At 34.6% G+C, this 15,899-nt stretch overlaps 1 protein-coding gene across 1 annotated transcript; it reads left to right on the forward strand.

The window, feature by feature from the left end:
• Positions 1 to 9,104: 9,104 nt before the first annotated feature.
• On the forward strand, positions 9,105 to 11,090 carry LOC149548396 (uncharacterized). The gene is made up of 5 exons (XM_089794852.1): positions 9,105 to 9,430; positions 9,793 to 9,973; positions 10,052 to 10,267; positions 10,377 to 10,505; positions 10,575 to 11,090. Exons 1-5 carry the CDS (start codon positions 9,243 to 9,245, stop codon positions 10,800 to 10,802), a joined length of 942 nt encoding a protein of 313 aa, XP_089650978.1. The 5' UTR covers positions 9,105 to 9,242; the 3' UTR covers positions 10,803 to 11,090.
• The last annotated feature ends 4,809 nt before the right edge of the window (positions 11,091 to 15,899 follow it).

A 15,899-nucleotide genomic window follows, 5' to 3' on the forward strand; every position in this document is an offset into this window, starting at 1 on the left:
CAAATGTACCAAGATATTGAAAATTGAGGCACACATGGGGAGGCTACTACTGACACACAAAGATAAAATCAACAAAAGACATTATGACCAAGTAGTCATTCAGTCCCCAGTTCTTGCCTTGAACTTGATTTTGATGGTGAATTTGTTACGCCTGTGTAGGAAGGATGCATCCTATAAGGAAAAATGTGATTGTTTGATTGAATTGTAGTGAAATGTTTGTGATTGTTCACTGCAAATTGTGTGAAAGGAACAAGGTTCTCAAATCATTTAGTCTTAGTGTGAATTTGTGTAAGTTTTTTTTACAATCACTATTTTGATAAGCTCAGTTTAATGGGTTGACGCTCAATGTCATGAGATTGGATGATGAACTAGAAGAATTTGGATAAGATATGATAAGATGATGGATGAATTTGATTGAATGAGATGAATGATGTTGATGAGAAGAAAAAGAAGACTTAGATAAGATGTAAATTGATTTGTAGGAAATGATTGGAAGAAGGGAATTTGATTAGATTAGAGGAGAAATGAATTGATGGAATTGATGAAAATGACTAGATTGGGACGATTTACAAGGGAGATCCAAGGAATTGTAAATGGATGAGAAGGGTGGGGATATCTGAATGGAGGAATAATATGAGGGACCAAAGGATCCAGTATAGGACAATGGGGAGCCAAGGACCATGTTTCAAAGAAGTTCAAATGCCCCATGCCAAGGATAGGAAAATAGAAGGAAATATGGTGCAGAAGGATGTGTAGAGATGGAAATATGGTGTGAAGGCTATTGTATGGAGGAAGGGAAGGCATGTGTATTTCCAAAGCATGCATGGACATTTTGTTGTTGTGCCTCTAGTATTGATCATGAGCATAGGCATGAAAGTGGAATGAATAGAGGATATGGGAGGGAGGGTATGAAAAAGGGATAATGATATGAAGAGTATGGATGAAATGTGGGATATGAAATGGATGGGATAACCAAGATCAAGAACATTTGAAAGAAGGATGGAAGTATGTAGGAGTATGGATGGAGGATGGAATGAACATGAGAAGGACTATGGGATGCAAGAGATGGATAAGATGTCAAGATCAAATATGTTAACAGATGGTGGAAGCATGTAGGATAGTGTGTGGATAATGTGCAAGGGATATGGAAATTGAGCATGAATGGATGAAAAGAATAGGATAGTCAAGATCAAAGATGGAAAAGGATGATGCATGGTATATGGAAGTATGGAAGTGTGGTATGGTTAGAGCTTTCCCCCAATGTAGAGTGTAAGTGGAAGAGGATAAGTGAATGGAAGGATAAGTGGAATTGGAAGATAATGGATACATGATAAGGAAACAAAGAGAGGACTCAAGCATTTAGTTACATAGACGATATTTCTTGATATTTGTTTCTCATTCTTTATTATTTTCAAGGAATTTTTTACTATTTTCTCATAGATATTGGTAGGATAGTGAAAAGAAGGATGAAATGGATTGGGAAATGGAGGCTAAGGACTTATGAAAAGGTTTAGATTAAGGGGGAGGAGTAGTTGGGAGGAAGACATGGTTGGTGGATGCTAGGTTGGAAGATTTGTGAATGAGTGGATGAAGGAGGTGGAAAGATTGTCATTAACACACACCTTGAAGGGTGATGTAAAGGAGGAGATTTTAGAGGATATGTAGGAGAAAGTTTGAATTTTGGGATATAGGGAACCAAAATGGATAAAGGAGATGATGGATTTAAGATGGTGGATTTGGGTATATAAGGACCCAAAATGGATTTGGAAAATGGAAGCTTGGATGATTTATGAACAAGGGAAGCCTTTGGATTAGCAAAATTGGATGTCATTTTGAGTCTTTCTTTGAGATTCATTGCTTCATTAAGTAGTTTTGGGATCCATATAATTTTTGCATTTTTTATTTTCAGCCTTTGTGGCCTTCTGATTTTGTTTTGGATCATATTTTTCTTTTCTTTGACATGTATTTTAGAAGGGACATGTTGATCCTTGGATTTTTGAAGATTTTTGGCTTGATTAACTTTATCTTTGGCATCCAATTTGCTTCCATTGGCCATGGTAGGGGTGTATGAGGATAAATGGTATGGAGAGCTTATGGATGGTGAACATTGGAAGGAATTAAAGGATGTGTGCCTTTGTTGATCTTTAATAGGTATATGAGGGGATGAAGTGGAAGAATTGGATATGGTAGATGGATGTATGTAAGGACCAAAAATGGATGGTAATGAGGAACAAATGGGAATATGGATGTAAGGGCCCAAAATGGACTTGGAATATGGATGATGAGGATGTTTATGTTTGGAAGGAGCTAAAGGTGTACCAACATCTTGAGACCATATTTCTTCAATGAGATAGTTATCATTTTTAATATAAGATGTGAGTCCCTGTATATGGGGTTCATGAGTGGATTGGATAGGTACGATGGAATCATGTGGATGATTAGGATCATGAGGGGGATCATGAGGGATAGTAGGATCTTGAAATGGATTCAGATCATGAAATACGAAGGAAGGGGTACTTTGATCTTGACTTAAAAGAGGATCATGTAGTGGAATGGAAGGAATGATTGGATAATATAACGAAATAGAATCATATAATGGAGTGGATGGAATGGAACCATGAGATGGAGTGATTTTATCTTGACATGGAGGAGTATTAGTGGATGGAGTGGAAGGAGAATCTTCATGAAGTGGAGGATCTATGGGTGCTAACTCTTGAGACAGAATGGAATCAGTAACGTGTGTGATACATGGAATGTCTTGATCTTGATTAGGAAGGGAAGCATGAGATGGACTAAGAGGGATAAATGGATCTTGAGGGATAAGGGAATAATGGGAAGGAGAAATGCTTGGATCTAGAGGAGAAAAGGAATCCAAAATGGCATGCTTTGGAGGAAGGTTTTGAGATGGATTTGGGTGTATGACTTTGGGTGATTGGATCACTTTATTTTTGGTTTTGTATTTAGACAAGGTTTCTAGTGAGATAAACCTATTACAAGGTGGGGATGATGTTAATTTTTGAGGATTAGGATTGTGTGGAGGTTGAGGCATGGGTATGGGATTGGGATGATGGTTTTGGACATTAAGCTGGAAGTATGGGGAATTACATGGAGGATTTGGATTGGATGAGACATGAGGATTATGGTCTTCGAAACATGGGGGAAGAGGACATATGTCTTGGAAGGTAGATTTTGACTTTTGATTTGCTAGACTCAAGATAGAATTCTTGAGCTCCTCAGTTTCTTTGGCCATTACATTTATGTTTGAGGAATTGTGTGGGCTATGAACAAAATTGTATGTGGTTGAAGGATAATGAGGTGGATTTCCCTTCTCAAAGGTAGAAGAATAATGAACACGAGACAGATTAGAATTGGATATGAAGTTTTGAGGATTGATTTGATACGTAGGTTGAAGGGGAGGTATAACTCCAGATTGTCTTTGAAGATCTTCAACCATTTGATTAAGCCAATTCTTATACATGGATTTTAGATGAAGAGTGATGAAAGATTTGATGATGGATAGAATATGAACTTGGGACTAGGAGAAATTTTGGACTTTGTGTTGACTTGATTTGAATTGGATTTGACTTGATATTGATTTGATACTGATGAAGGTTTGAGATGACCTTGATAAAATTTGGGTCATTCAAGATAACTAGGATTAAAGTCCAAGGATTATGATGGTGCTCCTAAGTCCAAAGTAGAAGATTTTATGAAAAATTGAATTAGAAGAAGAGTTGAATAGATGAAGTTAGAAAGATTGATTGATTTTGGATTGAAGATGTAAATGGATTCACTTAGGGATTGATTAGAAATGAATGAATTCAAAAAGGGATTGGATTAAGAATCATGAGGATGAATCATTGAATGAAGGAATTGGATCTTGATGTGGATTATGAACCATGATTAAGAAGATGAGGAAATGACTTGGATGAATAAAGATGATTAAGATTTTGAGGAATTATTTTAATGATTAAGATAAGAGATGCATGATGGTGATGAATTTGATGGATAGAAGAAGTGATGTGGAATTGATGTGGACAACTTGACTGAGAGGACTTAAAGCAAGACTTGTTTTGTTGTTTTTGAGATTTTTTAAATTTTTTTGATTTTTGAACTTTTATGAATTTTTTGGATTTTTTGAAACATAACATGCAAAACATATAATGAAATATATATACAAGAAAATCTTAGATGGTGTCTCCCCTTCAAATGGGGAGGTTTTTGAACACTTAGCACGTCGAACACACCAATAATCCTATAAGGTTTTTACTAGGATATACAAGCTAAGCTAAGGGTGTCCTCGATATATGCAAGATATGCAAGGCCCAAATTTGTAGATGAAAGAAAATAATGCCACATAATCAGGAGGAGACGGTAACCCAAATCTCCACCTTCACTTCCCAAAGGTATAAATTTCTTTGGGGCTTAGCCAAGAGTGACAAGATTATGCTTCCAAGAGAGGTGTCTTTCGATTCACCTCTCGATATTTATACTTTGCCAGAATGCTAAAATTGAGGTCATCCCAAGGGTGATGAAATCCCCAAGCAGGCCTCCTAAAAAAAAAATAAGACCACTTATTTCTTGTACACTCAAGATCACCCGAAGGCTCGAGAGGAGAGAATACGTAAGTGGCCTTAGGGTTAAAAGACACTTGTTCTTTGCCAATTGAAGCTTAGATTTTCTAATTTATTCTTGAAGACACTCGTGTTTATATTATACAATGTTCTTTCCAACTTGACAATGTCGTCAACATAATAAAAATTGAGAGTTCGCTAACATAAAAAATCGAGCGTCATCAACATAAGAAGTTTGATAAGGAAAGAGTCAATTCTTTTATGCATTCAAGATTGAGTGAGTGTTTTTTTTAAGCACCAAATCCAAATGTTCATTGCAATATTCTTTAATCCTTAAGCATTCAAGATTTGATGAGATTCATTTTAAACCCAAATTGAAATGTGTATCATAGCATTGTTCTTTGACCTTTATGCATTCAAGAGTGTATTTGACTTCCAAGCATTCATTCCAAAAAATATTTGTGAATTTATTTAAGGCATTCAAGATTGTGTTTTAACAACATTCATCTAAATGAAAGATTTTCTTCAATTGATTATGCATTTAAGATTGGATTTGCTTGTTTTAAGTTTTAGTCTTTCAAGAGTGTGTTTGGTTTATCCCATTAAGTGCAACATTCATTCAAAGAAGCATTCAAGTTCATTCCCAAGAGAAATAAAACATTAAGCAAAAATTGCAAGAAGACATGGTTAGTGTTTCTAAATTGCTCCAATCTAAAAGAAAATAAAAATAAAATTTGATTAGCCTCACAAAAAAAATCTCCAAAATGAAGGCTTTACTATGGGAAAATTTATTTGAACTTTTTTTGTTATTTTTTCTATACGTAAATAAGCTTAAAATGACCCAATCCTATGAAACCACTAAAAGCCAAATTTTGTTTTATACTCATTTAAAAAAAAATAAAAATCTCAGATGATAGAATGTAGACAAAGACGATAGACAATAGAGACGATAAAATAAAAAGAAGTGTGATATACCTGATACTTACACTTGCAGATTATAGATGATAGAGTATAGATAAGAGATGCCAAACTACAGAGACAACATAATATGAAAATTGCAGAGACAACAGTCTATCAAAATGACTAGGTTTTGGTCGCCCACAATGCAGATGACAAAGAAATTTAAACAGCTGAGACGACAATTTGGTGGACAAAGACAACAAAATGTTAGAGATGACATTTTAGTAGATGCAGATGACAAAATGAACTTTTTTTTTGGTAACGGTGGAGACAACAATGTAAAGATGACAGTTTAGTAGGTGTAGATGATAAAATGTCAGAGACAACAGAACAAAAAAAAAGTTTTTTTGGTAATGGTAGGGACAACAATCTATGGAGATGACGAATCATCTGTGTAGATGACATTGAGTCCTAATATAGATGACAATGCACAATTTTTACCAAAAATGACACATTTTTGATCAATTTTTGGAAATGAAAAAGGGATGTGGGTCCCACTAGGAGTGCCAAAATGTATGCAAGAAAACCTAACCTGTTGGGCACAAGAGTAAACAAGTACACGTTAGTTGCATGGGTATATCAAATATTCATAAAACAAAACACAACTAATACTATGCTTGAGTTTTGCAACCAAAAAGCAAAGTCCTCATGCAACCTCAAAGAAACTCAACAAAGACACCCATGAGAGGCCCTGTTGGTGTGCTTTAGATTGGAGGAATGTAGTGTGCTATCCCAAAACACAACTATGTGAATCCCTTCATATGAAATGTAATGTGAAAATGATACTATGCTAAATGAGTGGAGAATGCTTGAAACAATGGCTATTGAATCAACCATGCTTGAGAGCATTCAAAGAATATGAGTATGGAAATGTAAGAAACAAACTAAGCTAACAATGCAAATGAGATGAAAATCTAACAACTACCCAAGGTTAGTAACGAATGCAACTCTAGAAATCACTAAAAGCTTTAACAAAAAACTAGCATGATAACAATGAAAATGAGGGAGATGTCAAATGCTTGAGACAAGGGCTCTATTTATAGGCTTGAGAGAGGCCTTGGGGAGGTGGCATCTATGTGGCATCTACATAGGTGCCACAAGGGAGACATGGAGACAAGTCATGCAAGGGTCAACATTCAAAGTTTATTCACACATGTGTGAGCAAACTTGAAGGAAGGAGTGGGGGACAAAGGTGTAAGAAGTGTGGAAGGTGTGAGAAGTGTGAAGGGTTCCTCACACATGTGTGAGCACACACTTAAGAACTAAAAGGGCTTTAGCAAGGTGTTTATGATAAATAAGTGGGATTAAGTAGTGAATAGGCTTAGAAGGATGAAAATGATGGGTGTAAACTAGGTTTAAGACTAAATTAAATAAGATTTAATTTAATCATAGGTCTAGAGAATTTAATGGAAGTGGAGGGAATTTAAATAAATAAGATTTATTTAAAAGGGGATTTATGGAGGATCATGCATTAAATAAATTTAATACATTAGGGATGGAAGTATTTAAATTTAATCTAAATATCTTAGGAAAGTGAACCTATTTAATTAAATAAATTTAATTAAACAAGTAGAAGAATATGACAAATATAATTAATTAGTAAATAATTAATTATAATGTCAAGGGAAATATTAAATAAATTGATATAGTATTTAAGACAATTTTAAGTGTCTACAAGCAACAACCGTTACTATAATTCATTGTTGGTAATGCTTCCACCTCTATGTTCATGATTCCATTTATGTGACTCCACATCATTACCCATATGTTCCAAAAGATTTGTAGTTTTTCTTTCCATCCACACACTAAAAATATTATGAGGATCCACTTCAACATTGCCTTGGTTGTCATCTTGTTTAGATCTATAAATTTTTCTCATTCTTTGACCTCAATGATTTATGCATCATCAAGCTTGTTTGAATCCTCAACACTTTCTCCATCTTCAATCTCCTAATTGTCTTGAGATTTTTTTTGTTCTCCATCTGAAGGGGCAATTAGAGTCTTTTGTGTGTCCATGTCCTCTGATGTCTGTATGACATCATCCTTTAGCCACTAATCAATCTGTTGCTTCAAGCTATTGTTGAAGAGTATATTGTGCTGAGATGACAAATACTTTATTTGCAACTCTATCTAATCCTTTAGAGATAAGTCCTCCTTATGTTCACCCATCACCCAATCTTGCTTGATTTGTTTCAACGTCTCAGCCAGATTGGATTTTTTCAAATCCTGTCACTCCTCCCGAGGAATTGTGCTCAGCAAGAGGTTGACTGTTTTGTTTTGTGGAGCTTTTGTTGACTTCTTTTTAGCTCTCTTAGTGCATCAACCAACCCATCACTTGGTGTCATGATTCAATCTCAATACCTGATAGGATGGCAAGATCACAGGCTCTGATATATACCACTATAATGCCCCCAATTATGTTGGTGCCATAATCTTTCCAATGTATGGGAGTAGAAGTCTAATGTACAACAAGACCAACTTGTATGGACCATACCTTAGAACATCCAATCTTGTTGTACATTAGACTTCTATTCTCATACATTCGGAAGATTGTGGCATTGGTGTAATTAGGGACATTATATATGTGTAATATGAATGGATATAATGGAAGAACTTAAAAGAAGAGACACATTCTGATCATTGACACATTGATATGTAATTACTCTAAAACATTTATTTATGGCTTCTTTGGCTTCCACTATAAACAATCAACATATTGACCATAGTGCTCCACCCCATTATGAATAAAAATCAACAGATGAACTAACCTACCTAAGAATTATCTATAACACCAATAATTAATATGTAATTAGACCAAGGGTTCACAATTTAGTGTGTTGCTTAAGTGATAATGTGGTTGTTGCATCCACCAAGATTTGAATTCCTGCTTGACAATTGTGATTGTGGAATTTTGCTTTGTTGCTCATATGTGCTCACATGTTTTAGCCTCAAATTTGTTAAATGGTGATGAGGTCCCCTGATTGTGGCCTTACCCAATCAATTGTTCGAGGTCAAAAGCGTTTAATGTGGGGCTCGAGGGTATGCTATGCCAGTATCACCAATCATGTTGAAACAACTTAGGGGTTCACCACTCACTATGTTGGTTAAGCAGGGGTAGCAGTGTTGTATATACCAAAGTCCAAACCCATGTTGAGCCATTGCAATTCCGAAGTTCACAACTTTAAATAATAAAAACATTTGACATGGAGCTACAAAGACTACAGACCAACATCTCTCATCATATAAAAGCTTACAGAGTACCCAAAAAGAATGCCCAAAAAGAAATGAATATAATTACAATAAAACACTCATCTTCCAATAGATCCAAAACAGAATAAAAAATGTGTCAATTTTTTTGAGTTTCTTGGGAAATCCAATGTTCAACTCTTACATCCTCAACAAATGGGTTTAATCCCAAACTTTCTATAGAGCCAAAAGAATAAATGCACGTACATAGTGACCAAGAAGCCCGCCATGGGTGCAAGTGTTTGGTCCAAAATCCGAGCTTTGGTGAAGACAAAATGTGGGAAGCAGGTGTGAAGTTACCAAGGGGAGATGAGTTACATATCCCGTGCACCCACATTACAAAGCTCGTGCACCACCTCCACCACTTCACCTCCTTTCTACCTCTCCCACAAAATGCAGTCACGGGAGGGCGAAGTGAAAAGATAATTAGGTGACCGGCCAGCAGGTAGAGAGGTGCAGAGGATGGGGAGTAGTTGGAATTGGATGAGGCGAATGAGACGTAGGCGAAGGAAGACAAGCAATGGAGACATCATCACTCTTTCTGATTCTCTCCCCAAGTCCTTAGTTCGCCCATGGCCTCCTCTCGCCCTCCCTTTGCCTTGGGATCTCCCTCTTCTCCCCACCCCCTCCACACCCACTTCAGACAACAGGTTTCCTCCTCCTCCTCCTCCTTCTCCCCCTTTCAATTCATGATTTTTTTTCTCCAAAATTCAATGTTCTTGTCTACAAATTGTCAGGTTTTGCTTGGTTCAGAGTTTGATGAATAATTGTCTAGATTATCATTTATGAAATTAGTGGATGAAAAGAATCACATTTTAGATTACAGTTCAAGATTTTTAGAATAAAGATAGTAATGTTGTTTGATGGCTAAAACGATGGTGGAAGAAGAGAAGGATCTTAGTTGTTTGAGTTGGTCTATTAGATTTAAAATTGGAAATGAATTAGATTTAAAATCATTCAACTTCACCAATTTTTTTAATGGATTAGTGGTATAATTTTGTACTTTGATCAGGGAGCGCATTTGTTTTGTCACTCTGGATGGTCATCTCCTGCGAAACTATGCCCTCAGCACTGGTTTCACCATGGACGCCCTCGCCATGTTCTCCGAGTTCAAAACAGCCCACTTGCCCATTCAAAGTGTTCTGAGCAGGATTAAGCCTGAACAAGGGATGCCACCCGTATCTGATCCATGGGTGAGTTCTTTTATACTATGACTCTTTCCATCAGATTTAAACAACACATTCTAAGCTTTGACTTGTTTAATGAAATAGGTGATGAAGAACATTGTGGAAGAAGCCTTAAGATCGTGGTCTCTCAAGTCCACGAGCGCCATCAAGCCTTCTGAGTTTGTTGAGGCATTGCGTGGAGTGTTAATGGAAGTGGCTACGCGTTTGAAGACAACGCCCTTGAAGATGGCTCACACTGTTATTACTTATGATGGCAAGTCGTTGCTAAAATTTCTGACCAACAAACATCAGATGGAAAAGGTTAGACGGCTAAAAATAAAAGTTCTAAGAGAATTACAATTTTTCATCATCAATATTTTAGATCATACTTCATGACAGAACATATTATTAACATGCCTGTATCTTACAGGCTCTAGAAATGACATGGAAATCATTGCCCAAGGACAAGCATGGTAAATTGATTAAAGAATATGCTGGTGTTGCACTGGATATTTTGTCTCCTGCCACTGGTCTCCCACACTGTGGCACTGTGCCAGAGGTACAATAGAGTGATGAAGAATGGTTGTTTTTTTCATTTTTTTTTTTTAATGGTGGGTTTTGATTGCAGATGGATAAGATGGTATCTTGTGTGATAAAAATGGTGGATGGAGTGGAAGGTGGAGTGTTGAATCGAAGGGAATTCAAGAAGGTGATGGTGGAGGCAGTGGGCAGAATAATGAATGAACTTGAGAAGAATCCGATCTCCGTTTCCTCTCTTGTTTTCATCGCCAAATCTATCGTTTTTCCCACACGGGAGGACAAATCGGAGCAGATGAGCAACTCTAGGGAAAAATAGCAGATGAACAAATGTATCATTTTTCATGGAAATCTTAGAAAAAGTGAAATTTATTGGACGGGCTTTCCAAGATGATGTTTGAATCTTGAAGAAGAGTTATTGTGAGGGTTTTTGTGGTCCAAGAACAATAAATTATGGAGTGATATATAAATGCAAAGGAAAGAGTACGAGTTATCAACTTTGAAAACATAATTTAGGTGTGTGGTGATATATAAATGCAAAGGGAAGACTACAAGTTCTGTTCTTAAAAATATATAAGAATCTTTGGATATTTTTCATTTGTTTTAATGATCATTGTATTTTTATTTTTAGTATTTTTTTAATTGTATTCTATTTATTTTTATCAAGTTATGAATATTGATTTAGTATACAATTAAAAGTGTATGTTAGAATTTTTATTTGAATGTTCGTTTATGTTTAAATTTTATTATTAATTATTTATTGATTTTTAATTATCATATATATATATGTATACACACACACACACACACATATATGTATATATATGTATAGATATATATATATGTATGCATATCTATATATATATATATACATACATATATATGTATATATATGTATAGATATATACATACATATATATATATGTATGTATATATATATATAGATATGCATACATATATATGTATAGATATATATATCTATACATATATATATATATATATATATATATCTATACACATATATATATATATATATATACATATATATGTATGTATATATATAGATATGCATATATATGTGTGTATATATATACATATAAATATATATATATATACATGTATATGTGTGTATATATATACACACACACATATATATAGACATATATATACGCACATATATATACATATATAAATATATATGTATATATATACATATATATGTATATACATATATATCTATATACATATGTATACATATATTTATATACATATGTGTATATATATACATATATATACATGTATATACATGTGTGTGTGTGTGTGTGTGTGTGTGTGTGTGTGTGTGTGTAAAGTAGTTAAAATTAGGGGGTTGGACTTTAAAAGAAAACAAAGGTAGTAAAAAATCAACATACTACCAAAAATTAGATTAACAACACATTATATCCTTATATTTTAATATCAAAAAATAAAAAATCCTCTAACGTGTCCATCAAAGACAAGTTCAACATAACCATCACATCTAAACTATCAGTATCTAGATTATAATTATTTTAAAAAACAAAATTTAGAAAGTAACCATACCAACTGTTGGCTCCTAAATTAACAATTTTTTAATAACCCAGTGACAAGAACACATACACTTAGGGACTACTAATTCCCATGTTCAATGTACCCATTCAGACACCAAGGCCAACTATAAGATTATTTACTCTCCTCCTTCTTCTTCTTCAAGCTCTGCAAGACCTAGGTGGGTGGACCTCAAATTCTTCATATGGTACCAGTGTCAAAGCATATAACTGAATCTATAAAATAGATAAAAACCCATGAATCTTCTAGGCTTATGTAAATAACATAGACATGAGATAGCTAATAACATGATCTATGGACTCGACAAGCTAAGTGAGGGCAACTCTTTTAAGCTCTTCAACATGAAAGGGAAAACATATTTGATAAATGATGTTGAATATCAACATAACCTAAGTATGCAACAATGAGGACATGTAATCTCCAAGCTGATCAATCCCTTATCCATTGGGCATAAAACTAAGTTAGAACATACACACAAATACCCAAAATATACTCATATACTCAGATATCTGATCTATCTATTCACCTTGGAAATAGATATCTATTTTCAAAACAAAATTCATACTTATCAGATCCTCCCATGATCCCTGCAATTTTGTCAATGCATATCAAGAAATTTACTCAAGCCCTTGATCCAATAGAAAAACATGCAATGGAATACAAATTCAAAGCCAAGTTGCAACTAGACAATATGCACCTTATGCATTTATCAACGGAAAATTACAAACCCATGAAGATGGAGACAAATTTCAGACTGAAACTTTCAATAATGCTTTCTATTAATTTCCTTGAAATCAATACAACAAACATATGCAAGACTCAAGATATACACAACAGACCAATGTATAATATATTTTCTTATAAGAAATTACAATTATTGTTCATACAGAGAAAATGCTGAAAAATGGGTGGTATCACAATAACAAGACTGAACTAGAACCATCCTTCTAGTATCATAGTTGCAAAAATGAAAATCGGAACCAAACCCCATTAGTATCACAATAGTTGAAAGGATTTTTCAACAGAAACTAGAACTCCTTCCTCTTCATCTTGGAAATCTTTATATAGAGAAGGATTACAACAAGCTACAGATGAGAGGAGGACACGTGTCAAAAATTGACTAGAAACAAACCTACAGAGATATTTCTACATTGTTACATTACAAATATTCTTTGCATTCGGACAAAACTTGAGGAAGTAGTTTTAGAGTAGACAACAGACACTTATTGTAGGAGTCCTCAACTTGATTCGGTTTGTCTTCTACTGCCTTTAATCATGAAATTCTTCAACAACCTCCCGCTAACATAGTCATAATATCTGCATCTGCCTTCAAAATATTTCCTTCTTTCTTGGTGGTCATTCCATGAATATGATTTTATCTAATTTTCCCTATAGCTTTACTCCACTTGAAAATCTAATCTCCATAAAAAATGTGCAGTTTGAGTAACTCATGATCTCTCTATTTCATTTCTTTCGTGTCTAGCTTTGCCAATAGCTATATTAAAATCAATATTTTTACCACTCACTAGTACATTTGATCCCATTTTTAGACCAAAATTTTTGACCATCTATTAAAATGGGGTCAAATTGGTCGGAATAGGCAAGGAAAAATATCCTTTTTAAAAAATCCATGCCCGTGTTGGTCAAAATTTTGACTAACATGTATTTCGCTCTAAGTGTTGGTCAAAATTTCAACCAACACGAGCTTCATCATGTTAAAATAAAAAAAAGTTCTATTTCGCCCTATTTCATTGTTAGTCCAAGGTTCAATGCAAGAATACAAACATGCCACTTTTAGGGAAAATGGAAATGCATCTCTTCTACGAGGAAGTGAGGGCATCCATGCTTCCTTAGCTGATTCTGATAATAAGAAATCTGGATCCATCAACAATGGAAAATCTTATATTAAGTAAGTCTCAAATTTGGATTGAAAAGCACATATTAAATACATGAATAGACACATTTTTTAATGAACAATGACTCACTTTGAAAAGGTTGATTATTCTTTTTCTTTTTTCAAAAGACTGCGATGTGTATTCTTTTCACACTATTTAAATTTGCACTGGTATTGATAGTTTCCAGTTCTCTTGGAATCAAATCCTTAAATTTTTTTGTTTGTGGAGGGTTTCTATGTGTTACATATAAGGGTTGGTTCTTTGAGCATCAAGATTTTTCTGCTTTGTTTTTTTGATTGAGAATGTTATCTTTGTCAAAGAGTAGCTCTTCTTTGCATATCTAAGGATTCTCTTTGGGGAAAGCATATTTGAAGTTCTAAGCTGCACTACTATGAGGAGTTCCCTGTGAGAAGGCCATGGCTTCTTGGAGAAACCATGGAGTTAGATCAATCAGCCCTTAGTTTTTTGGCGTGACTAAGTTCTACTTCTAGCAGTGAAAAACTCTTTGTTCAAGTAGATGGTTGATGGACAGGAGCTAGGGTCTTGAATTTTCTTCTTTTTCAATGGAAAGAAGCACTCATAGGGGCTTTAGAAAAGTAACATAAGTTGACCCAATGAGATACTTGAACACATACACAATAATATCTCTCTGGTCTGATGGAACACAAATCTATCTCATTGGTAAAGTTACTTAGGAATTTGTAGAATTACATTTTGTTGTGGTCAAGGTCATAATTCATATAATTGTCAAGCCCCAAATAAATCTTATCATGTAACTTGATTGAGGGTGTTCTATTGGTGTCATAAGGCTCCATGCAATCTGTCAATTTATTAAACTCTGGCAATCAATCCTTGGCCCTCTCCAATTCATTTTAATGCTCTTGGTCTCTCTAAAGTTTTCCTATCAAATTATGCTCTGTTAGAGTTGGTTTTTATGTAGTTTGTGTTGCCATTTAAAAGTTTTGTATAGATTTGGTTATTGTCTTAAGCTCTTCTGTATCCAATTCATTCAATGATATTTTTAGAATTTGCAAATTCTATTAGTTCATTGATAGTTTTTTTTTCCCTCACTATAAACAATGGACATCAATGTGTTGTTAGCAAGTAGGGTGTCTAATACTATTTTGGGAAGTTCAGAGTATTAGTCAATGATTTTGGGTAGCTTCTTAACCTTTCTTTTGTTGGAAGCATTTTCTTCTCCATTAGAGCTTCTCAAATGAAGAAGCGTTCTCTCCATTTGTCCTTCATTAAGGTTGATTGGTGCTTGGTTATATCATTGTGAATGGGCAATGCACACTCAATGGAAATCAAATCTCATTTTATTATATTTCACTGTTTGTAAGGAGGAAGTTGAATACTAGAAGTTTTGCTGCTGCAAATAACTCTTTCTTTTTGTGCCAATCTCTTGACCTAGCATTTACGAGATTGTCATGAGCTGATATTGAAGCTAACTTTGATGTATATGATTGCTGTGTATTCATAGATTGTTCATTATGCAGTGGAAAACTTGGAGGTCTCTGTGTGTATGATATCCATGGTGTATTTAATATGGCTACCTTCTTAAGTATTTTGTCTCCTCTGTGCTCGCACTTGTGATGGCAGTAATTGTATGTCTACTTGAATCTTGAGTTAGTTGTTTGAATTGATAGTGGCAGGGTCCAGGCCTGAGTGGATGGCATATACTAGCCGTGGGTATTTCAAACATAACTAATTGCAATAAATATTCAGATGGATTCTCTACATGATGAAAAATGGTATCATAGAGACCCATTACATGGATTCCAATCTTCATAAACACATGTTAGGCTGATTCTTAAAATTGTCCAGCATGCTCAACAAAACATTAGGTGGGACATTGACTTTTCATATTTATTGTACATAAGGCTTTGTTGTATGTTACATATAGCCTTATAGGGAAGAACCCTATCTCCAAT

The sequence above is a fragment of the Cupressus sempervirens genome, chromosome 7, assembly GCF_028749045.1.
Source record: "Cupressus sempervirens isolate cs-2001-9-10 chromosome 7, ASM2874904v1, whole genome shotgun sequence".
Classification (NCBI taxonomy): Eukaryota; Viridiplantae; Streptophyta; class Pinopsida; order Cupressales; family Cupressaceae; genus Cupressus; species Cupressus sempervirens.